Source organism: Electrona antarctica (assembly GCF_951216825.1).
Source record: "Electrona antarctica genome assembly, chromosome: 8".
Lineage (NCBI taxonomy): Eukaryota > Metazoa > Chordata > Actinopteri > Myctophiformes > Myctophidae > Electrona > Electrona antarctica.
This window is the reverse complement of record NC_136789.1, coordinates 48200419-48228143: the sequence shown is the minus strand read 5'-3', so window position 1 is coordinate 48228143 and position 27725 is coordinate 48200419. Positions and strand designations below refer to the sequence as shown.

The following is a 27725-nucleotide window of genomic DNA, read 5'->3' as shown; positions in this document are numbered from 1 at the left end:
GTAGGGCCCATAACTGTATGTGATCTGTTGTTTACCATTCTGCAATTATTCACATTCTGAATCCTTTTTATTTTATATTTCATACTGCATTGAGAAACATTCATTGTGTTTTGGTGTAAATAAATACCCCTGTCTATGCTAGGTATTTAAAACACATTCAGTGCCTAAGACGTCATGATCTTGTTGTGTCATAGCTCACAGATAATTCATGTTTGGTAATGAAACAATTCATGTATGGTAATGATATAATTCATGTTGGGTAATGCTTGTTTAAAAAGTAGTTAAAAGCTTGTTTAAAAGGTAGTTAAAAGCAAGTAAGAAGGTAAAAGCATACTTAAAGGTGTATAAGGTAATTATATTCTGTAACTTTATTTAGAGGCATCGTCTACTGAATTAAAATTACATAAGTACAGAGTTAAAAAGTTAATAAGTTAGACTACAGGTAGTCGCGCCAGTTCATTAAAACGAACTCAGGCCCCACCCAGAGTACTACTACACAAGAAACCTCATAGCTACCTGGGATGGGTGTTACAAATATATTAATCAAACCAATGCATTGGAGGAAAAAAAACACTTTAAATAAATTAGTAACAATTTAGTCATTTCTATGTTCTATTGATTGGACATAACAGCAACAGAGTTCAGTCAAACACTGATTCCAAAAGGGAGAACACAAAAAATAAGTCCTTGCGGTCTTGTTTCCATCCAGGCCTTATGTAATCAATTCATAGACATGATGCTCTTATCATCATACATCACTTTCCATGCTCAGCCAATCAAATCATCACAAATGTCATTCGGCCAATCTTTGGCGTCTTCACTTTTTCTGCCCTCACTTTTTATCCTCCATATGTACTTCAGCCAATCAAATCATTGTGTTTGTGTTCACACAAAGACAAAGCTGGGCATGAGGGGCTAGCGCCCATCAACAAAAAATCAATATCAATAACAACAACAAAATATATCATTACAGGAAATAATAAAACACTATATGTACAGAGTGGGAGAAAGTTAGGATGGGGGGGGGTGATCGCCTGTTTAAAGGAGAAGTGATAATTTCCTCTTCATTGGACTTGCTGAAAGGTGGTTTTCCAGGTATGTTTTAAAAGATGCAAGTGATTGCATTTTTTGAGGGAAGGGGCACTCCACGCCTGGGTGGCCGTGCTGTAGAAGGATAATTTACCCACATTTGTTTTGAAATGTAGGAGCAGTATAATAATCCATAACATTGTCCTTGTCTATCGACCTACCTACGAACATGACACCAAGAGGTAAAAGTCATTATTAATTTGATCCTCCCAGCAAACTCATTAATAGTGGATACTTTATTTATTTTTACCCCATGGTGTGAATGCAATGGTGTCTTAGCAAGTGACCGAGTTATTTAAACTTTGGTCACACCGTTTACAGTGGACATCTTTTTTTATGTCCTGTGAGAACTGTGGACACGAAGGTGTCTCTTCAGATTACTTGAATCGTTGAAACTCTTGTTAAACTCTTTTCACAGTTTCCACAGTGTGGACATACTGGTGTGTCTTCAGGTTACTTGACTCACTGAAACTCTTGTCACAATGTTTACATTGGAAAGGTTTTTCTCCAGTGTGGACACGAAGGTGTTTCTTCAGATTACTTGAAACGTTGAAACTCTTGTCACAATGTTTACATTGGAAAGGTTTTTCTCCAGTGTGGACACGAAGGTGTGTCTTCAGATGACTTGAATTGTTGAAACTCTTGTCACAATGTTTACATTGGAAAGGTTTTTCTCCAGTGTGGATACTCTGGTGTGTTTTCAGGTTAGATGATGAGGTAAAACTCTTGTCACAATGTTTACATTGGAAAGGTTTTTCTCCAGTGTGGACATACTGGTGTCTGTTCAGGCCACCTGACACTCTGAAACTCTTGTCACAATGTTTACATTGGAAAGGTTTTTCTCCAGTGTGGACACGGAAGTGTTGCTTTAGGAGAGATGAGTGACTGAAACTCTTGTCACAATGTTTACAATTAAAAGGTTTTTCTCCATCTCCAGTGTGGACACACTGGTGCTTCTTCAGGGAACCTGATTCACTGAAATTCTTGTCACGCCATTCGTCATCATCATCTTCACTGGTCTCCTCCCTATCATCACTGACTTCAGTGTCAGATTCAAGTTCAACTTCAACCTCAGAGCAGTGGGAAGATATGTCTCCTTCATCATCATCATTTTCTTTTTCACCTTTCACTGCTAGTAATGTCAACATTGACCCAACAGGCTGCTCTGGTCTTTGAAGTAGCTCCTCCTGTTCCTCTTTAAGCTCCTCCTGTCCCACTTTAATGTGTGGAGGCTCGGGTTCCTCCTGGAGCAGACTGGGGCTCCTCTCCTGTTCAGGAGAAACCTCCTCTTTACACACAACCATGTGTAGGATGTCTAGGAGCAGAAACATAACATGATGGTCAACACTGGATTCCTAATGTAAATCCATTCTCCTTCCATGGTCCATGTACAAAATGAGCCATTACCTACCACGATAAGATTGACTAAACCAGTAAAGGTTATTACTGTTCTGAAAGATTTTAGCAAAATACATTGTTTCTTCTGGAACAATATTTTCTAGTTTGCCATTGTTATTGTCCAGTGAAAATAAGACATTGTGGCAGCCCTACAGAACAGAAAATATTAAGGCATTAAGACCGGGAATGCATCTGTGTCACCTTAGCTTTTAACCGTTATTTTAAACCTTTCTTTAGTTTTGTTGCTTCTGTGGGGGCCCCCTAAAACTAAATGTTTTCAGATGGGTGTCGGCGGCCAAATACAGATCATTTTGGAGCTCCTTGACATGGAAAAGATTGAGAACCATTGACATTTATTTTAGAAAACTGTCATGATTTAGAAGACATTTGAAGAATCTGGTCTCAGGTCTTAATGGGATAAAAAAAGGAAGAGCACATGAAACTTACTGAGGTGTGGCTGGTCTTCAGCTTCCCGTTTAATATAAACGTGTTCAGCTTCCTGTTTAATAGAAACGTGTTCAGCTTCCTGTTTAATAGAAACGTCTTCAGCTTCCAGTTTAATAGAAACGTCTTCAGCTTCCTGTTTAACAGAAACGTCTTCAGCTTCCTGTTTAATAGAAACGTCCCTGGCTGAGTCTGGAGAGTTCATCTTCACCTGGGAGTGATGCATCATGGGTATTGTAGTTATTATGAGTCTGGAGAGTTTGTCTTCACCTGCAGTCTGAACTCTGGTCTGAAATCAAGTGAATAAGGAATTACTTCAGCCGGGGGTGTGGAGTTTTATTGGCCTAATATTGCCTATATACTTACATAAATCAATGAATGGTTTTATATGTGACCATACCATTACCTATATACGGCAAAATGTCCAAATTTCGTTAAGCATTATGTTGCATGCAAACAACACTCATTGGGCTAAAAACGGCCATGACCGTCATCACAAATGTGATGAGGTCAGCACATTTTGGGCACATTTGGACAAGTGGCTATTGCCGTTTTTAGCCCAAGGAGTGCTTTTTGTGGATGGAATGGATTCAGAATCCTTGCCTTATATAGGTTGTTAATGGTATGGTCACATATATCTTCCTATGAAAAACAATTGCTCATCACCGTCAGCAAGTCGACTCATGAATGTGTGCATATAAACAATATTTCCGGCAAACCCGTCCCACTTTAAACAAAAGAGGCCTGTTGGCTGCCAGACTACTATGGTGTTAGCCCAACTCTCCAACATGTGAATGTGGAGACAGGGGCGCTGCCTGGTGGACAAAAGTGGGGGGATAATTTTGGGCATGTGGTCATGTTGACGTCAGGTCCATTTGGGTGTCCACAGAGAGAAATTATTATTTAACCAAATGGACTCATTGGACTTTAGTTAACATAACTAACTATAATAATTTCATTTAACAATTATAAATGTTTTCACAATACATTGTTTTATCCTGCTGTTCTTATTTCAATATTATTAGCATAGGCTACACTTGTATTATGGCTTCTGTAATATTGGCATGATTGAAAATGAAGGCTCTTCTCTCAATTAATTTCTAAGAAAAGAAATAAAGGTTGAAACTTGAATGGTACTTTTACTACTTTTCTGACTTTAAGGGAAATTCAAGCTTTAGTGCTTTTCATGGTTTCGTCCTCAAAGTAGCTGTTTTTGTGTTGACTTGTGGTTTTGTTTGAAATGTTTCCTACCCATTCTACACATACTGTGAAATAAAAAATTCAATCAATCAATCAAAACAATTCAGCATGCATGCATAGATAGCAGCCACAGTTTCAAGTAGCCTACCTATCTTGTGCGACTGTGATTCCCCAAACAGAAGCTTTTCACTTTTCAGCACTTCATTAAAATCCAACTCAGTCAAGTCTTTGTCTATGTGCAAGAAAATCTAGAAGAAAATCGCTGCAAGCAGGAAGGCAATAAGCAATAAGAATAATATGCACAATAAGCCATAGAAACATGGTAGACTAAACTTGAGAAAAAGAAGACCATGGAATTGTGACAGGGTCATTTTTTTTATAGTAGGGGGCAGGGTTCTTGAAGATTCATACACTGAGTTGGCGGTGCCCGCATTTGAACCCATGACCTTGTGCTCCAAAGGCGGTAGCTCTACCTACTGTGCTAAAGGTATCCAGACACAATAAAAAATTGCCATAGCGCCCCCCCTTTGACCTATTGGAGTAAGACTGCTTTCAGTGCTATTTGGCATGACCCTCTACCATACTGTACAGTTTCAAAAGCATATTACGTTGTATGTATGTATTAGGGACAAAAGAAGAATTTTCACAAAACAGCAATTTTCATTGGCTCATAAAAACTTCATTTTTTCACTTAAAATAAATGTACTACGATTTCTTGTTCGTATATGTCCAAAGTTCACGTGTAGAAGTTTTTGTGCATTTTGATCAAAGATCCTGGTAGGAGATACATTTTAACTTTTTTTCATATAATTAAAAATGGCGGGTGATCTAAACGTCAGAGGTCAAAAGTCAGAACACAAAAGTTGTTCGGCATGAGGAGACACATATGTTTATCAAAGTGTCATTGCCAATGGTCAAACGGTTCATGAGATATGCACGTTCAAAGTTTGCATTTTCAATTGAGTGCTATAGCGCCACCATTTGGCCAATAGTCATGGGCTTCGCATAGTCACCATTTGGCATGGACCTCTACCAGATTCCCGCGTTTCACGAAAACCGACTGCACGGTTCAGTCAGAACTGCTATTTTTGGCAGAAGAAGAAGAAGAAGAAAAAAACAATAATTGACCAAAGTCACTTTGTGACTTCTTGGTCCCTTAATAAGTGACCAAAGTCACTTTGTGACTTCTTGGTCCCTTAATAATTAAATAGCTGAAAAAATAGCATTTTGTCCCTTCTGACCCCCCCTCTGGCGCCCCTGTGTTGAGATTATGGGATTCATGCATTAGGGAAGAAATCACACTTACTTCAGTTTACAAAAGGAACAATGGTGTAAAGTGAATAAGGTGAAAGTAAAAGTAACCAATGTGTTTTTAATGTTCCGCCTCAGTTCAACCAGCAAGGAGTGCACAGTGCAACCATTTCTGTGAGCGTAAATTGTAACAAGTAGGGATGGGAGATCATATTTGATCACATAGCCAGCCTTTATTTGACCTCGGTGAGGAGAGTGATCTAAGTAGGGCTGCTCAAATAATTACTATTTTAATTCAGGATTCCAACAAGAGTGTGTGTGTGTGTGTGTGTGTGTGTGTGTGTGTGTGTGTGTGTGTGTGTGTGTGTGTGTGTGTGTGTGTGTGTGTGTGTGTGTGTGTGTGTGTGTGTGTGTGTGTGTGTGTGTGTGTGTGTGTGCGTGCGTTAAAAAGTATATATTTTGAAGCATTCCATGTAACAATGATGCTCTTTGTTTTGTCTTGTGTTTTGTTATGAACACCCTCTTTTGCCGCTCCTTAAAAGCCCAGTGAGATGTTTAGTTCAGATCTAGCCCAGATGATTGAAAGAGTGCCACCCTTTGGTCAACAAGAAAAGTACAACCAATAAATCTAATTGGAAACACTTTGGTTTCAAGGAGTCTGGCGAGGAACAAGAAACGAATACCGTGTTAAGATTTGTTACAATGGTGTGTTATGGTTAGGGTTACATTTAAATGGTGTGTGTTAGGGTTACATTTTAAGTGTGTGTGGCCCACAACACAATAGGACATTAACCATTGTTACAATGGTGTGTGCACCACAACACAATAGGTAATTAACCATTGTTACAATGGTGTGTGCACCACAACACAATAGGTCATTCACCATTGTTACAATGGTGTGTGCACCACAACACAATATGTCAAAACCACTCTCAAAAAGCACCTACGGGCGGCTGTGATAAAACAAACAAGTCTCAGTGCTTTTCATGGTTTCATCCTCAAGTTTTTGTGTTTATTGACCTGTGCATTCCTTTGAAATGTACCCATTCTACATACTGTGGATACAATGTTCAATCAATCTAAAACCTCTCTCTCTCTCTCTCTCTATCTCCCCCCCTCCCCCCACCCAGAGCCATAGAGTGAGACAGAGTTACGACAACAGAGACTTTAGTTGTCACTGTACAATACTTTTATAACAGTTGTCATGTTGCACACATGCCAAAAATTGCTCTTATTTGCGCCGCCCTCGTTGAAAACAATGTATTTCAGACTCCAGCGTCTCCCTCTCCAGGCTGCATGAACAGTGCTCGAGCGCTCAGTTTTCTGCCCCCTCAATGTCATAACTCTGTCTTACTCTATGGCTCTGCCCCCACCTCTCTCTCTCTCTCTCTCTCCCTCCCCTCCAACTCAGCAGAGCAGGCAGGCAACAAGCCACGTAACCATGAGAGCCATGTTAAAAGACGAGTCAATAATATAAATGATAAATGTAGTCAAAACAAGGTGAATCAATTATTCTGATCTTACCTGCTGTGTTTCAGGGTTGAGCTGCTTAACGACCACACTGTTTTCAAACCTTTTACTTGTATTATTAAAGTGTTTTCTAATGACACTGCTAACAGCTAGCTGTGTGCCTGTGTGAGCACTGTTCTTTTGGCAAATCTAGTGAGCAAATATAAGACTTCCGGTGGACGATCTCTTCAAAATAAGAGTACCCTCTAGAGTATTGAAAAAAAGTTTAATTTGCACATTAAAACTACAAATGAAGCATTTAAATGATGCTATATGATGCTATAAGACACACATTATGTTTCTGTGTAAAAATAAGTAATTAAATAACGTAAAAAAGTTATCTAAATGGATAAATGCTATTCACTGGAGTGCATGGACTTTATAAAGTGGACACTGGACAAAAATCCCTGCTATGTATCGACTAGTGTGACATACGCACATGTCCGTGGAGACCTCCTCTACAACACCACACTGTCCGCTAAGCAGCAGAGGTGTAAAACAAAAATTGGCACGCCATACAGCGAGGTGAAACATAAAAAGATGTCCCATTTCCAGACTAAAGTCAACTAAAGTGGACACTGGACAAAAATCCCTGCTATGTATCGACTAGTGTGACATACGCACATGTCCGGGGAGACCTCCTCTACAACACCACACTGTCCGCTAAGCAGCAGAGGTGTAAAAAATTAATTGGCACACCATACAGCGAGGTGAAAGGTCAAAAAACATCCCATTTCCAGACTAAAGTCAACTAAAGTGGACACTGGACAAAAATCCCTGCTATGTATCGACTAGTGTGACATACGCACATGTCCGTGGAGACCTCCTCTACAACACCACACTGTCCGCTAAGCAGCAGAGGTGTAAAACAAAAATTGGCACGCCATACAGCGAGGTGAAACATAAAAAGATGTCCCATTTCCAGACTAAAGTCAACTAAAGTGGACACTGGACAAAAATCCCTGCTATGTATCGACTAGTGTGACATACGCACATGTCCGTGGAGACCTCCTCTACAACACCACACTGTCCGCTAAGCAGCAGAGGTGTAAAACAAAAATTGGCACGCCATACAGCGAGGTGAAACATAAAAAAATGTCCCATTTCCAGACTAAAGTCAACTAAAGTGGACACTGGACAAAAATCCCTGCTATGTATCGACTAGTGTGACATATGCACATGTCCGGGGAGACCTCCTCTACAACACCACACTGTCCGCTAAGCAGCAGAGGTGTAAAACAAAAATTGGCACGCCATACAGCGAGGTGAAACATAAAAAGATGTCCCATTTCCAGACTAAAGTCAACTAAAGTGGACACTGGACAAAAATCCCTGCTATGTATCGACTAGTGTGACATATGCACATGTCCGGGGAGACCTCCTCTACAACACCACACTGTCCGCTAAGCAGCAGAGGTGTAAAACAAAAATTGGCACGCCATACAGCGAGGTGAAACATAAAAATGTCCCATTTCCAGACTAAAGTCAACTAAAGTGGACACTGGACAAAAGTCCCTGCTATGTATCGACTAGTGTGACATACGCACATGTCCGTGAAGACCTCCTCTACAACACCACACTGTCCGCTAAGCAGCAGAGGTGTAAAACAAAAATTGGCACGCCATACAGCGAGGTGAAACATAAAAAAACGTCCCATTTCCAGACTAAAGTCAACTAAAGTGGACACTGGACAAAAATCCCTGCTATGTATCGACTAGTGTGACATACGCACATGTCCGTGGAGACCTCCTCTACAACACCACACTGTCCGCTAAGCAGCAGAGGTGTAAAACAAAAATTGGCACGCCATACAGCGAGGTGAAACATAAAAAATGTCCCATTTCCAGACTAAAGTCAACTAAAGTGGACACTGGACAAAAATCCCTGCTATGTATCGACTAGTGTGACATATGCACATGTCCGGGGAGACCTCCTCTACAACACCACACTGTCCGCTAAGCAGCAGAGGTGTAAAACAAAAATTGGCACGCCATACAGCGAGGTGAAACATAAAAAATGTCCCATTTCCAGACTAAAGTCAACTAAAGTGGACACTGGACAAAAATCCCTGCTATGTATCGACTAGTGTGACATACGCACATGTCCGTGAAGACCTCCTCTACAACACCACACTGTCCGCTAAGCAGCAGAGGTGTAAAACAAAAATTGGCACGCCATACAGCGAGGTGAAACATAAAAATGTCCCATTTCCAGACTAAAGTCAACTAAAGTGGACACTGGACAAAAATCCCTGCTATGTATCGACTAGTGTGACATACGCACATGTCCGGGGAGACCTCCTCTACAACACCACACTGTCCGCTAAGCAGCAGAGGTGTAAAAACATTTATTGGCACACCATACAGCGAGGTGAAAGGTCAAAAAACATCCCATTTCCAGACTAAAGTCAACTAAAGTGGACACTGGACAAAAATCCCTGCTATGTATCGACTAGTGTGACATACGCACATGTCCGTGGAGACCTCCTCTACAACACCACACTGTCCGCTAAGCAGCAGAGGTGTAAAACAAAAATTGGCACGCCATACAGCGAGGTGATACATAAAAAGATGTCCCATTTCCAGACTAAAGTCAACTAAAGTGGACACTGGACAAAAATCCCTGCTATGTATCGACTAGTGTGACATATGCACATGTCCGGGGAGACCTCCTCTACAACACCACACTGTCTGCTAAGCAGCAGAGGTGTAAAACAAAAATTGGCACGCCATACAGCGAGGTGAAACATAAAAAATGTCCCATTTCCAGACTAAAGTCAACTAAAGTGGACACTGGACAAAAATCCCTGCTATGTATCGACTAGTATGACATACGCACATGTCCGTGGAGACCTCCTCTACAACACCACACTGTCCGCTAAGCAGCAGAGGTGTTTCCAGACTAAAGTCAACTAAAGTGGACACCTGACAAAAATGGAATGGAAATGGGACATTTTCTTATGTTTCACCTCGCTGTATGGCGTGCCAATTTTTGTTTTACACCTCTGCTGCTTAGCGGACAGTGTGGTGTTGTAGAGGAGGTCTCCACGGACATGTGCGTATGTCACACTAGTCGATACATAGCAGGGATTTTTGTCCAGTGTCCACTTTAGTTGACTTTAGTCTGGAAATGGGAAATTTTTTTATGTTTCACCTCGCTGTATTGCGTGCCAATTTTTGTTTTACACCTCTGCTGCTTAGCGGACAGTGTGGTGTTGTAGAGGAGGTCTCCACGGACATGTGCGTATGTCACACTAGTCGATACATAGCAGGGATTTTTGTCCAGTGTCCACTTTAGTTGACTTTAGTCTGGAAATGGGACATTTTTTATGTTTCACCTCGCTGTATGGCGTGCCAATTTTTGTTTTACACCTCTGCTGCTTAGCGGACAGTGTGGTGTTGTAGAGGAGGTCTCCCCAGACATGTGCGTATGTCACACTAGTCGATACATAGCAGGGATTTTTGTCCAGTGTCCACTTTAGTTGACTTTAGTCTGGAAATGGGACATTTTTTTATGTTTCACCTCGCTGTATGGCGTGCCAATTTTTGTTTTACACCTCTGCTGCTTAGCGGACAGTGTGGTGTTGTAGAGGAGGTCTCCCCGGACATGTGCGTATGTCACACTAGTCGATACATAGCAGGGAGTTTTGTCCAGTGTCCACTTTAGTTGACTTTAGTCTGGAAATGGGATAGTTTTTGACCTTTCACCTCGCTGTATGGCGTGCCAATTTTTGTTTTACACCTCTGCTGCTTAGCGGACAGTGTGGTGTTGTAGAGGAGGTCTCCCCGGACATGTGCGTATGTCACACTAGTCGATACATAGCAGGGATTTTTGTCCAGTGTCCACTTTAGTTGACTTTAGTCTGGAAATGGGATGTTTTTTGACCTTTCACCTCGCTGTATGGTGTGCCAATAAATTTTTTACACCTCTGCTGCTTAGCGGACAGTGTGGTGTTGTAGAGGAGGTCTCCACGGACATGTGCGTATGTCACACTAGTCGATACATAGCAGGGATTTTTGTCCAGTGTCCACTTTAGTTGACTTTAGTCAGGAAATGGGATAGTTTTTGACCTTTCACCTCGCTGTATGGCGTGCCAATTTTTGTTTTACACCTCTGCTGCTTAGCGGACAGTGTGGTGTTGTAGAGGAGGTCTCCACGGACATGTGCGTATGTCACACTAGTCGATACATAGCAGGGATTTTTGTCCAGTGTCCACTTTAGTTGACTTTAGTCTGGAAATGGGACATTTGTTTATGTTTCACCTCGCTGTATGGCGTGCCAATTTTTGTTTTACACCTCTGCTGCTTAGCGGACAGTGTGGTGTTGTAGAGGAGGTCTCCCCAGACATGTGCGTATGTCACACTAGTCGATACATAGCAGGGATTTTTGTCCAGTGTCCACTTTAGTTGACTTTAGTCTGGAAATGGGAATTTTTTTTATGTTTCACCTCGCTGTATGGCGTGCCAATTTTTGTTTTACACCTCTGCTGCTTAGCGGACAGTGTGGTGTTGTAGAGGAGGTCTCCACGGACATGTGCGTATGTCACACTAGTCGATACATAGCAGGGATTTTTGTCCAGTGTCCACTTTAGTTGACTTTAGTCTGGAAATGGGAAATTTTTTTATGTTTCACCTCGCTGTATTGCGTGCCAATTTTTGTTTTACACCTCTGCTGCTTAGCGGACAGTGTGGTGTTGTAGAGGAGGTCTCCACGGACATGTGCGTATGTCACACTAGTCGATACATAGCAGGGATTTTTGTCCAGTGTCCACTTTAGTTGACTTTAGTCTGGAAATGGGACATTTTTTATGTTTCACCTCGCTGTATGGCGTGCCAATTTTTGTTTTACACCTCTGCTGCTTAGCGGACAGTGTGGTGTTGTAGAGGAGGTCTCCCCAGACATGTGCGTATGTCACACTAGTCGATACATAGCAGGGATTTTTGTCCAGTGTCCACTTTAGTTGACTTTAGTCTGGAAATGGGACATTTTTTTATGTTTCACCTCGCTGTATGGCGTGCCAATTTTTGTTTTACACCTCTGCTGCTTAGCGGACAGTGTGGTGTTGTAGAGGAGGTCTCCCCGGACATGTGCGTATGTCACACTAGTCGATACATAGCAGGGAGTTTTGTCCAGTGTCCACTTTAGTTGACTTTAGTCTGGAAATGGGATAGTTTTTGACCTTTCACCTCGCTGTATGGCGTGCCAATTTTTGTTTTACACCTCTGCTGCTTAGCGGACAGTGTGGTGTTGTAGAGGAGGTCTCCCCGGACATGTGCGTATGTCACACTAGTCGATACATAGCAGGGATTTTTGTCCAGTGTCCACTTTAGTTGACTTTAGTCTGGAAATGGGATGTTTTTTGACCTTTCACCTCGCTGTATGGTGTGCCAATAAATTTTTTACACCTCTGCTGCTTAGCGGACAGTGTGGTGTTGTAGAGGAGGTCTCCACGGACATGTGCGTATGTCACACTAGTCGATACATAGCAGGGATTTTTGTCCAGTGTCCACTTTAGTTGACTTTAGTCAGGAAATGGGATAGTTTTTGACCTTTCACCTCGCTGTATGGCGTGCCAATTTTTGTTTTACACCTCTGCTGCTTAGCGGACAGTGTGGTGTTGTAGAGGAGGTCTCCACGGACATGTGCGTATGTCACACTAGTCGATACATAGCAGGGATTTTTGTCCAGTGTCCACTTTAGTTGACTTTAGTCTGGAAATGGGACATTTGTTTATGTTTCACCTCGCTGTATGGCGTGCCAATTTTTGTTTTACACCTCTGCTGCTTAGCGGACAGTGTGGTGTTGTAGAGGAGGTCTCCCCAGACATGTGCGTATGTCACACTAGTCGATACATAGCAGGGATTTTTGTCCAGTGTCCACTTTAGTTGACTTTAGTCTGGAAATGGGAATTTTTTTTATGTTTCACCTCGCTGTATGGCGTGCCAATTTTTGTTTTACACCTCTGCTGCTTAGCGGACAGTGTGGTGTTGTAGAGGAGGTCTCCCCGGACATGTGCGTATGTCACACTAGTCGATACATAGCAGGGATTTTTGTCCAGTGTCCACTTTAGTTGACTTTAGTCTGGAAATGGGATGTTTTTTGACCTTTCACCTCGCTGTATGGTGTGCCAATTAATTTTTTACACCTCTGCTGCTTAGCGGACAGTGTGGTGTTGTAGAGGAGGTCTCCACGGACATGTGCGTATGTCACACTAGTCGATACATAGCAGGGATTTTTGTCCAGTGTCCACTTTAGTTGACTTTAGTCTGGAAATGGGATGTTTTTTGACCTTTCACCTCGCTGTATGGTGTGCCAATTAATTTTTTACACCTCTGCTGCTTAGCGGACAGTGTGGTGTTGTAGAGGAGGTCTCCACGGACATGTGCGTATGTCACACTAGTCGATACATAGCAGGGATTTTTGTCCAGTGTCCACTTTAGTTGACTTTAGTCTGGAAATGGGACATTTTTTTATGTTTCACCTCGCTGTATGGCGTGCCAATTTTTGTTTTACACCTCTGCTGCTTAGCGGACAGTGTGGTGTTGTAGAGGAGGTCTCCCCGGACATGTGCGTATGTCACACTAGTCGATACATAGCAGGGATTTTTGTCCAGTGTCCACTTTAGTTGACTTTAGTCTGGAAATGGGATGTTTTTTGACCTTTCACCTCGCTGTATGGTGTGCCAATTAAATTTTTACACCTCTGGTGCTTAGCGGACAGTGTGGTGTTGTAGAGGAGGTCTCCCCGGACATGTGCGTATGTCACACTAGTCGATACATAGCAGGGATTTTTGTCCAGTGTCCACTTTATAAAGTCCATGCACTCCAGTGAATGGACTTGGGCACTCCAGTGCATGGACTTGGGCATTTATCCATTTAGATAACTTTTTTACGTTATTTAATTACTTATTTTTACACAGAAACATAATGTGTGTCTTCACAATAACTGTAATGTAATAACAATACTAATAATGTAATGTAATAATTATTTAATTAACCACGCTTTTATTCTGAAAGCAACCGGATGTCTTAAATTTGCTAGCTCTCTGGCAGGAAGTTCTAGATTTGCCAAAAGAACGGAGCCGTGTGTGTGTGTGTGTGTGTGTGTGCCTATCTAAGGGTTGTGCGCATGCGCACCAGCCCTGCTGGAGCCTGCTGGAGCCTGCACGTGCAGGTACCGTGCACGTACCATAAACGGTCACTAGGGGGAGCCATGGTACAGTGTAATACAGTGGGGAGCAGCTATGGAACAGCTATAGAGCTGAAAACTCTCCCATAGAGATTTACTAAAATATTTATATAAATTATTCTAAGCCTAGAATCAGTCCATCCAGGATCCTGGTGAGTCATAGGCCCGAACGGAATACGCGGCCGCGGTGTTCCGACGAAAACTCCGCGGAATTAGCGCGGAATTGTAACACGTTCATGGTGTAGTTTACTTTACCCAGGCCATCGTAATATTAACCAGTGGATGCATCCCGCCCCTCCTCCCCTCATTCTCTACTGCTGACTAATATGTTGTGAGTTGGTCTGGAGGCTATGGACGAGAATATTTAATATAACTTTATCAAAAGCTGTCCTGTCGGATTTACTGCAGAGGAGCTGACTGCTGAGTGACTTCGGATGCATGGGGGGCCCGTGTTGTTTGCCAACACCCATGGATTACCTAAAGAAATGTCGAGCATTCTGAAGCAACAGGAGTGCGAGTGGTTTGGGAACTTTGGGTAAGTAGCATTTACATTTAGGCTAGCCTACTATTGTATTTGCTAGCTGGTTTGGTTAACATGCTGAACTAAATTAAAAAGAAATGTGGCAGCGTGGCGATCGCTCCGAGAGCTGAGAGAGAGAGAACGTGTGTGTGTTTGGAGAGACTGCATGCTACGTGCGTGCGAGAGAGAGCGAAAGTGTGCGTGTGCGTGTGCGTGTGTGTGTGTGTGTGTGTGTGTGTGTGTGTGTGTGTGTGCGACAGCGCGTGTGTGTTTGGAGAGAGCGTGCGTGCGTGCGTGCGAGAGAGAGAGAGAGAGATTCATTATTTATTTGTACGTTGTTTTATCTTGATTGTCTTGTTCCACTTTTGCTTTGGCAATGTAAACGTATGTTTTCTCATGCCAGGCAATAAAGCTAATTTGAATTGAATTGAATTGAATTGAGAGAAAACCTTTAGCTGAGACAGATGAAGCAGGAGCCAGGGACCCCATATAAAATTGTGTTGCAGATTCAACTTTTTAATAGATTTCATAGATAGCTTGCCCACTCTGTTTTGGTGCCTAGCTTTCCCTGGTGCCCAGTCTGCCCACCTTTCCCTAGTGCCCACTGTTTTGGTGCCTATACAGTACCTTTCCCTGGTGCCCAGTCTGCCCACCTTTCCCTAGTGCCCACTCTATTTTGATGCCCAACTTTCCCTGGTGCCCACTCTGTTTTGATGCCCACCTTTCCCTAGTGCCCACTGTTTTGGTGCCCACCTATCCCTGGTGCCCAGTCTGCCCACCGTTCCCTAGTGCCCACTCTGTTTTGGTGCCCACCTATCCCTGGTGCCCAGTCTGCCCACCGTTCCCTAGTGCCCACTCTGTTTTGGTGCCCTCCCTAGTGCCTTCATAGATTTGTTTGACAGCACCATGTCAAACAGTGCAGTGTTGTGTTGGATTCATGTTCAGTATTTTTAGACACCCACTTAGTCGCAGCATGAGGCATCGTTTGGGAACTTGTAGATCTGCTATTTTCGACTAATGTTACCCTCAGAATAGGGATGCTAGGGTTTTAACACATTGTCTTTGTTTTGCAGTACAATCTAGGACTGAAACCATGGCTGCCTGCCTCTCCAAGACCCATGTACTGCTGAGAGGAAGAAGTTTGTTTTGGATTTTACAAAGGCTCTGGTTGAGGCAGATATTCCTCTTGGCTGGCTGGCTAATGGACTGACTGACTGGCTGGCTGACTGGCTGGCTGACTGAAGGACTGACTGGCTGGCTGTTTGGCTGGCTGGCTAATGGGCTGGCTGGCTGGCTGGCTGACTGACTGACTGGCTAACGGACTGGCTGGCGGACTGGCGGAAAGCCACTGGCTGGCTGGCTGGCTGGCTTGTATGTTCATGTTGGACCCATTGTAATTTCATTTCACATTTGTTATTTGAATTGTACTAAAGAATGTTCATGAAGGAGTGAATTATTATTGAATAAAAATGGATGAAGTCGAAGATTTGACTAATAGATCTTAATTACTTTGTTGTGGTACTTTAAGGTTTATTTAGCATATTTAGAGTTATTTTTACTCTAAACACAATGATTATAGTCCTGGATAACTGTCTAAAACCTTAAAAGAAAAAAAAAACACTCCGCAGAATCCCGCAGATTTTCCTCCGGAGTCACCGCAGAAAAACAGAAAAAAAACCCGCAGATTCCGTTTGGCCTTCACAACACCTGATTATGTGAGAAAACAAACAAACAACAAGATTGTATATTTAATTAGGCCTAGGCCTATAATATATGATATGATATACTAGCGTTTTTCATTTTCATTTATTCACAGAATCAAAGGTTTTATGGTCATGATTCACCAGGATCCTGGGTGGCTTAATTGATTGTAGCTCTTTGGGTGCCAGGGGGTGGACACCAGTTTTGGTCCCGGGTGCCATTTTTCCCATTATAAATAAAAGAAAGAAAATGTAATTATATTGTGCATGTAATGTGCATGTCATAACCTGCACACCAGATTAGAGGAATTTTCAAAAACATGGATTAAAAATAAAAAAAAATTAAAAAAAAATTAAACTGCTAGGCTTAAAATAATTGATAGGCTATACATATTTTAATACATTTTCAGTGGGTCCAGAATAATCATCAGCCCTCTGGAACTATAGTGGACCTCTGGTAATTTTAAATATAAACTTAGAACCATTTGATGAATCAAATCTAACAATTCAATGTCAGTCTCTTCCACACACACTATACACTTTTCTAAATCTCACCTGCACAATATGTTGTTCTAATTTATGTTGTTTTAAAAAGTGCGAATAAAAAATAGAAATAATCCTATGCATCATAGGAATTGTATTATAGCAAATACAATACACCAATATATCCTTTATTCTTACTCCAGTAAATCCAGCTCTTTGCATGCCCTCCTTTCTTCTGTATACTTCCTGCAGTACAGAAGCATACAGATTTATTGATGAATTGAATATGGAGGACCCTGATGTAAACAGGTCTTAGTTTACAACACTGATGATGTGTCATGATGTTAACTGAAGAACTCTGGGAGAGTTGCAGTACCGGAACAGACCATTAGAGTAAGCATGTTTATTTGTACATTTCAACAAGGAAACATTAGAGCAATGTAAAGTATGTATTCACAATAAAAGGACATTTGAATACAATCACAACTAGTGGTTTAGAATAGAAAATAATAAAATAAAAAGCAAACTGAATGCAGACCCATAAACCTCAGTAAAAAGCAGCAGTAAACAGAAACCTCTTGGGTTTCGATTGCAAACAAAGTGTTGTAGATGTGACAGGAGTTGGGTTAGGTAGAGGTTCAGCCAGACTGTTGAACACTCAACATTGTTTTACTTACTTTTGTTTTTAATTCAAGACATTTTTCCCAAACATTGTTAACAATGCATTTTCTAAACTTCCAAAGTACTTTATCTAGGGATGGGCAATTAATCGGTCAGCAAATCGTATGGGCCGATGTTGGCCTTAAAATGCAATATCGGTATTAGCCGATATTATTTTATTAACAAAAATACTACATCGAAGCTGTTTATGTTCGGACATGGGCTCACATTTCAATAACTGTGAATCCCTAGTTTTGGAATAAAATTCAGTGTTTTCCAAAAAAATATTTTTTATTTTTTTTAATACAGACAGATCATTACGACATTGGTTTATATCGGTTATCGGCAATAACAGCAATTAATTATATCGGATATCGATGTCGTCCAGAAGTTTCATATCGCCAGGCAGGAACACACAGATGTAAAGCGGTGATTTCAAAGCACTGCAATGGGTCACGGACGAAAGAAGCTGAGAGAGCCGCCCCATACAGTATTTAAAACAACGTATGTAACCACGTATGTAACAACGTATGTAACAATGTAACCTGTGGGCCTGGGCCGTGGCTCAGCGGTCCAGGCACCTTGTCCGGTAGTCCGAGCCTGCCTGGCAGTGTGCCGCGGGCTCGACTCCCAATCCAAACAGCCCTCACTGCATGTCACTCACCCATCTCTCTCCCCCATTTCCTGTCAACCTACTGTCTGTCCCTCTATAAAAAAATAAAATAAAGGCGAAAGCCACAAAAAAAACATTCAAATATAACCTGTGCAAAACATCCAGCCGCGATCGCGATGATACATTATTTGTCTGGGGATCATGGATGCTTTGTAGTTTGGAGATCACTTTACTAGCGATGCTGCTGCGGTCTTGTCAGTCACACCGCACCCATCGCTACACCCCCACCCCCCTTAATATTTTTGTTCTGCACTGATCTCATAATTAGCCCCTATGGAATCGTCAAGATGGAAATCCGTCGACAGGATGGAGAACTTTAATCCCTGTGAATATACAATATTATATTGTATATTATTATTATTATTATATATTTTTATTATACAATATAATCGGTAGAATATTGAAATCGGCCATAAAAATGCCATATCAGTATCGGATCGGTCTAAAAAAAAATCCAGATTTATTTTCACAGATATTGATGACACAACAATAATGTTGCTTTTGTTTAGTGTGTTTCTAATGTTTGAAGGCAGCATAATCTGTAGAATATCAGAATCGGTATCGGCAGATATGACCCTTCAAATAATCAGAGGATATCGGTCATAATTTCATAATCGTGCACAATTTATGTAACCTTTTCAATGGAACTGATGTCTTTTATCGTTACGTATGAAGGTTTTTCCACAAAATGTACAACCCTAGGACCTTTCACCTGCATGAGTGGTCATGTGTGATTTTAAATTGTGTCTAAAGGCCAAACCACACCAAAGGGTCGGGTCGGGACAAGGTCAACCACACCAATGCAACTCATTGCAAATCAATGAGTTGGGTAAAGTAGTTAAACACATATACTTTCTCTAATAACCTAAAACATAAACCTTGGTTGAAAAACCCCTCAAAGTTGTCCATTAACGTAAAATAGACACTATAACTATTTGCTCAGACACTAGACAAAATATTCTCTATTCATTTTCAATGGGAATTCAATGTTTGTGTAGGACGAAGATCTACACTAGCTCCCCTCAAAAACAGCAACAGAGTTCAGTCAAACACTTATTCCAAAAGGGATTGCACAAAAACAAAGTCATTACGGTCTTGTTTCCATTCAGGCCCTATGCAATCAATTCATAGACATGAATAATAACAAAAATCACCCTTGTGTGATGTGAGGGGCGCTCTTATCACATCATACATCACATGATTCCATGCTCAGCTAATCAAATCATCACAAATGTCATTCCGGCCAATCACTTTTGGTGTCTTCACTTTTCCGCCCTCACTTTTTATAATGTAGGTATGTTACGGCTGATGTACATATAATAATATGTACATCAGCCAATCAAATCATCACTATGGTGTCAGCCAATCAAACTATCGTGTTTGTGTTCACACAAAGACAAAGCCTCGCAACAAAAAAAATCTATATCATCAACAACAAAATATATCATTACAGGAAAAAATAAAACACTATTTGTACAGAGTGGGAGAAAGTTAGGAGGGGTGGGGGAGTGCACCTGTTTAAAGGAAAGTGACCTGAGGTTTTTAAACTTTGGTCACACCGTTTAAAGTGGACATATTTTGTTTGTCCAGTGAGAACTGTGGACACAAAGGTGTCTCTTCAGATTACTTAAATCATTGAAACTCTTGTTACACGGTTTACATTGGAAAGGTTTTTCTCCTGTGTGCTGCATGACTCCAATACCTCTTCTATTATGCCACTCTCGGGGGGCCTTTTGTCCGACCACTCATAGGTCCGACGGGGCATAGGTCCGACGGGGCATAGGTCCGACATATATATCATATATTATAATTATTAATTAGATAAAGATCTATAACATATAATTAATTATATATCATAATATAATATATATTAATTATATATCATAATATAATATATATAATACAATCTCTCTCTCTCTCTCTCTCTCTCTCTCTCTCTCTCTCTCTCTCTCTCTCTCTCTCTCTCTCTCTCTCTCCCTCTCCCTCTCGCTCACCCCGCTCGCTCACTACGGCTTGTCGATACGGCTTCAAACCCCATAAGGAATTAAAGAAAGTCGATCGGTCTCTCCCTGTGTGGGGGAGGGGGGGGGGGGTCTTCAAAGAGACGCGCGTAGCCTATATTAATTATATATCATAATATAATATATATAATACAATCTCTCTCTCTCTCTCTCTCTCTCTCTCTCTCTCTCTCTCCCTCTCGCTCGCCCGCTCGCTCACTACGGCTTGTCGATACGGCTTCAAACCCCTATATAAGGAATTAAAGAAAGTCGATCGGTCTCTCCCTGTGGGGGGAGGGGGGGGGGTCTTCAAAGAGACGCGCGTAGCCTATATGTTGAATTGAAATAAATACGGTCGTCTGTCTCTCTGTATCGCTCGCTGGCTTCTATACCTTAATTCTCTTGGAGGGAGACCGCTCGCTGTCTCTCTCAGCCCTCTCTCTCTCAGCCCTCTCTCTCTCTCTCTGTGTGTGTGTGTGTGTGTGTGTGTGTGTGTGTGTGTGTGTGTGTGTGTGTGTGTGTGTGTGTGTGTGTGTGTGTGTGTGTGTGTGTGTGTGTGTGTGCGTGCGCGCGCGCGCGCGCGCGCGCGCGCGCGCGCGCAAGAGACGCATGTCACATCATACATGGCAATTTGAATTGAAATAAACTATAGGCTACTCTTGTGTGTTGTTTCTGGACAAGACCGTTATGGTAACCACTTAGCACATGATTTAATTTAACTATGAAATAAATAAAGACGAGAATAGGCCTGCGTAATGATCATCAGGTGATGGGCAATTGACGCGCTTATTCTTAAAAAGGTTGAACTCCCTGTAACGGGATAGACTATTTATGTGGGGTTATGCGGTCACTGTCACGCCATGAAAAGCTCACACCCGGGGACATAGGCTTTATAAGTTTGCAAATAATGTCCGTTATGCTTAACGGGGGTTAATTGGAAGAGGCGCGTGTAGGCCTATTACGCAAAATGGTGTCAGACCCCCAGGCTGCTGTGTGCGGCAATTTGAGTAAGGGCTACTATTTGGACATATAAACCATGGCTTCACAACTTAAGTGCTCCATTATTATTATTATTATTATTATTATTATTTCGGATGTTATCAGCCCTTAACAAGTTGGAGCACGCTGCCTTCGTCAGTGATGTGATTTAAATAAATAAATAAATCCTTGAAGTGCATGGGTTGTAGTGGCCTTTGCATGTTCCAAACTTAATAGCCTACCCAAATAAGTGTATATGAAAAAATCCCGTGGCACCACACCTGACAAAATTGCTTTTTTCTTGAAATAGGCTACACAAATTCAAGTCAACTTGTGAAATAATGGCTTAATAAATTAAACTTACTGTATGATAATGACATATAAATCACATATAGGCTACTTTTAAACATTAAAACATTTGTATTTAAAAAAGAAACATGGCTACAAAAATCACCTATTACAAATGTTTTAATAGCAAACATACAAAATAAGCTTAAAAAAATAATGTTGAAACACTGACACTTCACCTTGTGTCTTAACCCTGTAACCCTGTGAAACAGGACACAGTGACAGTGTCTTATATGCTGTTAAGAAAGCACGTAAAAAAACAAACATCACCTAGCCCGATATCAAAATGTATACAATAGCAAATTAGCATATAGCCTATACAAATTAACAATAAGCACCTTGTGTCTTAATAATGTATAAACTGTACAATTATAAAAGTAACCCAAAAATATAAAATATGTTTCTAAAAGTGAAACAGGACACCGTGTCATAGGCTATATTTATAATTTATGTATTTTTATTTTTATACAATATTTTATAGCGTTTTTTATTTTATTTTATTTACTATAGTCCTACTAGACCCCAGGAAATTACATCTGGCCACATATGATCACAGGATCTTCTGAATGTGAAGGGGGTACTATAGGGGCTGCCATACTTGTATAGCTCACAGTTGTGACCTCCCCCTTCACATTCAATAGATCCTGTGATCTTTTGTGGCCAGGTGTAATTTCCTGGGGTCTAGTAGGACTATGATAAATACAAAAATAAATCGCTATAACATTTTGTAAAAAAATACATGTTTAGCTCCATGTTTGAATGCCCCCCACCCCCTTGTAAAAGAAGAGCTAACATCGCTAAAACGAAAGAAAGCAGAATAACAACTTAAAACATGAACCTTGGTTGAAAGAAAGCACACATTTTGTAAAAAACAAAAATCACCTATAACAAAAGTGTAAATAGTGTAAACTAGAACTGCACTCTGTCTAGTGCTTATTTTCTTGTTGCACCCAAGTAGGCCATAAATGGTAGGCCAAGTAGGCCATAATACTTGTAGGCCATAAATGGCCTACTAGTGCACAAGCAGAGCGTGCAAGTACTAGTATAACTGGCTCTCAATGGTGACGTAATAAGGATTTGTTTCAGTGTCGAGTGGATTAAAGGAAATGCCTCTATATGTATATATGTAAGTTGATTAGCGGTATACTTTGGTTACTTGGGTCGTTTGATGCATATGTCCCGTAGCAGCATATAACGTGATGAAGATATGTTCCAATGCCAGGGTATAACTGGTATAACTGGCTGCCAATGGTGACGTAATAAAGATATGTTTCAGTGTTGGTATATTATGTAATTTGTAAGTTGATTAGCGGTATACTGTGGTTACTTGGGTCGTTTCATGCGTATGTCCTGTAGCAGCATATGACGTGATGAAGATATGACGTGATTAAAGGACATGTATATATGTATATATGTATATGTAATTTGTGAGTTGATTAGTTGTATGTATAATGGTTACTCAGGTCGTTTGATGCGTATGTCCCGACACTGAAACATATCATATACGTCACCATCGACAACCAATTATACCCTGGCATTGGTACATATCTCCATCACGTCATATGCTGGTACGGGACATGCTGCTACGGGACATACGCATTGTAGCACGCTCTGCTTGCGCAAGTAATTAACAGCCATAATAATAATAATAAACCTTTATTTATATAGCACCTTTCAAAACGAGGTTACAAAGTGCTTTACAAAAAATAAAATAAGAACAAATGCAGTGCACACCAAAAACAACAGTTTACAATCTTGGAGCAGCTGCCTGCGGAAGACCTCAGTGCTGTGAAAACAATAACAAACAATAACTAACAATAACAATAACAACTAGAAACAAATTTCAGGAAATTTGACTGGGTGCCTGCAGCTCGCCAAGTCTGTGCAGCATTTGAGCCACGGACCACCATTTGATGACATTTAGCCTCTCAGACCCTGTAAGGGTCCATTTGGTTGACGTTCAATGGGGTATTTTGTCTAAGTTTATTGCACATTACGTTGCCACCAACATTCTAATGCTAACATGCTAATACTAACATGCTAATGCTAACATGCTAATGCTAACATGCTAACATGCTAAAATGCTAATGCTAACATGCTAATGCTAATATGCTAATGCTAACATGTTAATATGCTAATGCTAACATGCTAATGCTAACATGCTAATGCTAACATGCTAATGCTAACATGCTAACATGCTAATGCTAACATGCTAATGCTAACATGCTAACATGCTAATGCTAACATGCTAATGCTAACATGCTAATATGTTAATGCTAACATGCTAATGCTAACATGCTAATGCTAACATGCTAATGCTAACATGCTAACATGCTAATGCTAACATGCTAATGCTAACATGCTAATATGCTAATGCTAACATGCTAATGCTAACATGCTAACATGCTAATGCTAACATGCTAATGCTAACATGCTAATATGTTAATGCTAACATGCTAATGCTAACATGCTAATGCTAACATGCTAATGCTAACATGCTAACATGCTAATGCTAACATGCTAATGCTAACATGCTAACATGCTAATGCTAACATGCTAATATGCTAATGCTAACATGCTAATTCTAACATGCTAACATGCTAACATGCTAACATGCTAATGCTAACATGCTAACATGCTAACATGCTAATGCTAACATGCTAATGCTAACATGCTAATGCTAACATGCTAATGCTAACATGCTAACATGCTAATGCTAACATGCTAACATGCTAACATGCTAACATGCTAACATGCTAATGCTAACATGCTAATGCTAACATGCTAATGCTAACATGCTAATGCTAATATGCTAACATGCTAATGCTAACATGCTAATATGCTAATGCTAACATGCTAAGGCTAACATGCTAACATGCTAATGCTAACATGCTAACATGCTAATGCTAACATGCTAACATGCTAACATGCTAATGCTAACATGCTAACATGCTAACATGCTAATGCTAACATGCTAATATGCTAACATGCTAATGCTAACATGCTAATATGCTAACATGCTAATGCTAACATGCTAATATGCTAATGCTAACATGCTAACATGCTAATGCTAACATGCTAATGCTAACATGCTAACATGCTAACATGCTAACATGCTAATGCTAACATGCTAACATGCTAACATGCTAATGCTAACATGCTAATGCTAACATGCTAATGCTAACATGCTAATGCTAACATGCTAACATGCTAATGCTAACATGCTAATGCTAACATGCTAACATGCTAACATGCTAACATGCTAATGCTAACATGCTAATATGCTAACATGCTAATGCTAACATGCTAATATGCTAATGCTAACATGCTAAGGCTAACATGCTAACATGCTAATGCTAACATGCTAATGCTAACATGCTAATGCTAACATGCTAACATGCTAATGCTAACATGCTAACATGCTAACATGCTAATGCTAACATGCTAAGGGGTCCATTTGGTTTCGCTCAGGGGGGCGGCCCGGTTCTGGCGAGCCGCCCCGCGTCCGAAACGGTTGAGAAATGACAGAGTTACGTGTTTCCCCGAATTCCTCTATTGACTTTCAATGTGTGTGTGTGCGTGCACATGTGTGCATGTGCATGCATGTGCGTGTGTGCGCGCGTGTGTGAGAGTTGGTCAGGTGACCTTGAATCATTAACAAAGTATCATTTTCACCTGGGCTAGTCTATGCAAACGCAAACAGTATTGAATGTTAAAAGCCCACTGACTGTCAATGACAGGTATGTCCGAACAAATTGCTCTATCGCAAAAAGTAAAAGTCGAATGCGATTTTTGTTTTCACCGTGAGTGACCCGAGGCATTGAGGTACGCCGTGTGCGATCGTGGTATTGGTACGATAAAAAACGTGGTTATAAGAGCGAGTTAAGAATTGTGCTTGTGATGAAAAAATTGCTGACTCATTCAGGCAGTTAACATGGAGTTTTTGACACATTATGATGGTACACCTGTCGCTTTCAGGGCTGTAGTTCACGTACTGTATGTATCTGGGCTTTGGTTGTGACATTGGGTGAAAGAGGACGAGTGTGGCTACAAAATTACCGAAACCCATGCGTGTAAAGTGAATATTTTGGCCGTGAGGACGATTTGTTCGGAGAATTTCGGTATAGTCTTCACATTGGCTTCTCACTCTGATCCGCTCTCTCTCTGGGCGTGCGACACTCTGAGTCGAGAATATTGCTCAGACCACACACACTTTGAACTGCCATAGCGGGCAAACCGTGCAACGTATTCGAATTCCGTCTGAACCACCACAAAGTCGATGGCCTCGTGTGCTGTTTGACGTTTAAATCGTGTTTCTACGTAACAGTATGCCCGAGCAATGTGGCTCCAAAGTAACGTGTCGTTTTCTGTTTTTACCCGCGTCTCCCCATCGACTTTGAATGGGGCATTTTCGCGTCGTTTATTGCGAATTACGTGGGCACGGTAACACGAATCGGAAAGAAAAGCACAAGCACACCATTCCCGGCCGAGCCGCACGTTTTGATGTATATATTGCGGGGCTTTGGCAAACCGTGCGGCCGGCCGTAGACGTCGAAGTTTCGCGTATTGATGATGATAATAATTAAGTATGCGTTTTAGATTTCAACCTGTGTTTCTGCCATTGCATGGCAGGCACCCAGAATAACAATAATAATAATATTAAAAACATTGGAATCTCGAATCAATCTCGAATAAGTAATTATGTCTATTTTATGACAGTAAGGGCGCTCATTTGTATTTTTTCTTGACTCACCTCATGTGAAGTGTTGTATCACATAACGCACGGAATCCCAGTACTGCCCCAGATCACGTTGCCCCCGCCGCAACTGTAATTTGAGGCGAATGATCTTGGTCTCCAAGCGCCGCCATTTCCGACGCATCGGTGGACCAGGTGATCCACGGCGGGCAGCCCTGGCAGTGTTTTCTGTCCTGGCTTGCTCATCCTTCAGGTACGAAATGAATACCCAGAGGTTTGGGTGCCGCCTCTCCAGCAACTGATTCCACCTGTGATGAAAGGCTAAAGTAGAAAAAAAATGACGTTTTCATAATGAGAAAATAAAACTGTTCAGACATCTCCAAATTGTATTTATATCTTTCAATGAAAGATGCCCGCCCGCTGAGCAATTTTAAATGGCCGTCTAAAACCATGTTATAACCGGTTTATATATATACTAGAACTGTGCCTGTGGGGCCTCTACAGCGGTGCCCGTTGGGCACTGGCCTATTGGAACGATGCAAGTTGGAAATGCATGCCCCACCCAGATATTATGTCTGTCTCCCTTTTATGCCCATATATGGAGTTCTGTGTCAGGTATGCCCAAATATGGAGTGTTGTGAGGTCAGAACAGGCAGCTCCATATATGGACGCATGGGCAGGGGCCCGGTCCAGAGCCCGGGCAGAGGCCTTTTTGGGGCGGTTCTAGACCGTGGGTCCGACCGACTCAACAATGGGCACTGCACCCCCTGCTGTGGTGTGGAACGCACGTGTCGAATTTGAAGTCGGTGGGGCTAACGTGGATTACACACAGACAGACATACATATACAGAGACTTGGTGCATTCAATCTTACATTCAACATGGTTGTTGGTCCTGTTTGAGATAGTTCTCATGTGGACGTTCCACAGTGTTATTGGAAAGCGGCACCCATCTCGGATGTAATTCCGCTCTACATAGATGAAGAAGTCCTCTAGGTCTTCAAATCTTCCCACCAGACGTCTTGTGGACCTCTTCTGGACCAGCCTCTGGAAGTTCGCCTGCACCGTATCCTCGGGCAGGTACCTGTAATACATGATTAACAGAAAGTAATTATTATAAATTAAACAGCTCTTAACCCAGGAAAAGGATAGCAATAACGTGAAATTAGACCTATAGAGCCCTATGGATAACATGAGACAGACTTTTCTGGTCCGTCCCATGGGTCACCATTTTACTCCCCAGACAAAAACAGAAATGTCATTTTTACAACATGGGACACAGGCCTATCACATTTTCACATACCCGATGGCCATGACCTTCCGGATACATTTCTGAAGTTTCCTGTTATTGTGATAGGGCACAACCAAGCCCAGCTCTTGGACGCGTCTCCACAGTGATTGGCAAAAATGGAAATAGCAGGCGCTCAGCCTGCTATCTCTCAGCTCTGCCTCTAGTGCGAGAAGGAGTGAAGACTCAAAGTCAGTCACAACTCGCCGTGGTTGCCATTCATTGCCCGTTAGCTGATGTACTTTCCTTTTCACATGCCTGAGAATACTCCGGTATTGGCCCACCGTTTTCTGTGTCGCCAG

At 41.5% G+C, this 27725-nt stretch overlaps 1 protein-coding gene across 1 annotated transcript; it reads right to left on the bottom strand.

The window, feature by feature from the left end:
- Nucleotides 1–559: 559 nt before the first annotated feature.
- Nucleotides 560–27449, bottom strand: LOC306928809 (uncharacterized protein; the record flags this gene model as incomplete). The annotated part of the gene is made up of 4 exons (XM_079509080.1): nucleotides 560–2404; nucleotides 2935–3142; nucleotides 27111–27219; nucleotides 27439–27449. The coding sequence occupies 4 exons, from the start codon at nucleotides 27447–27449 to the stop codon at nucleotides 1491–1493; spliced, it is 1242 nt and encodes a 413-aa protein (XP_079365206.1). The 3' UTR covers nucleotides 560–1490.
- Between the last annotated feature and the right edge of the window lie 276 nt (nucleotides 27450–27725).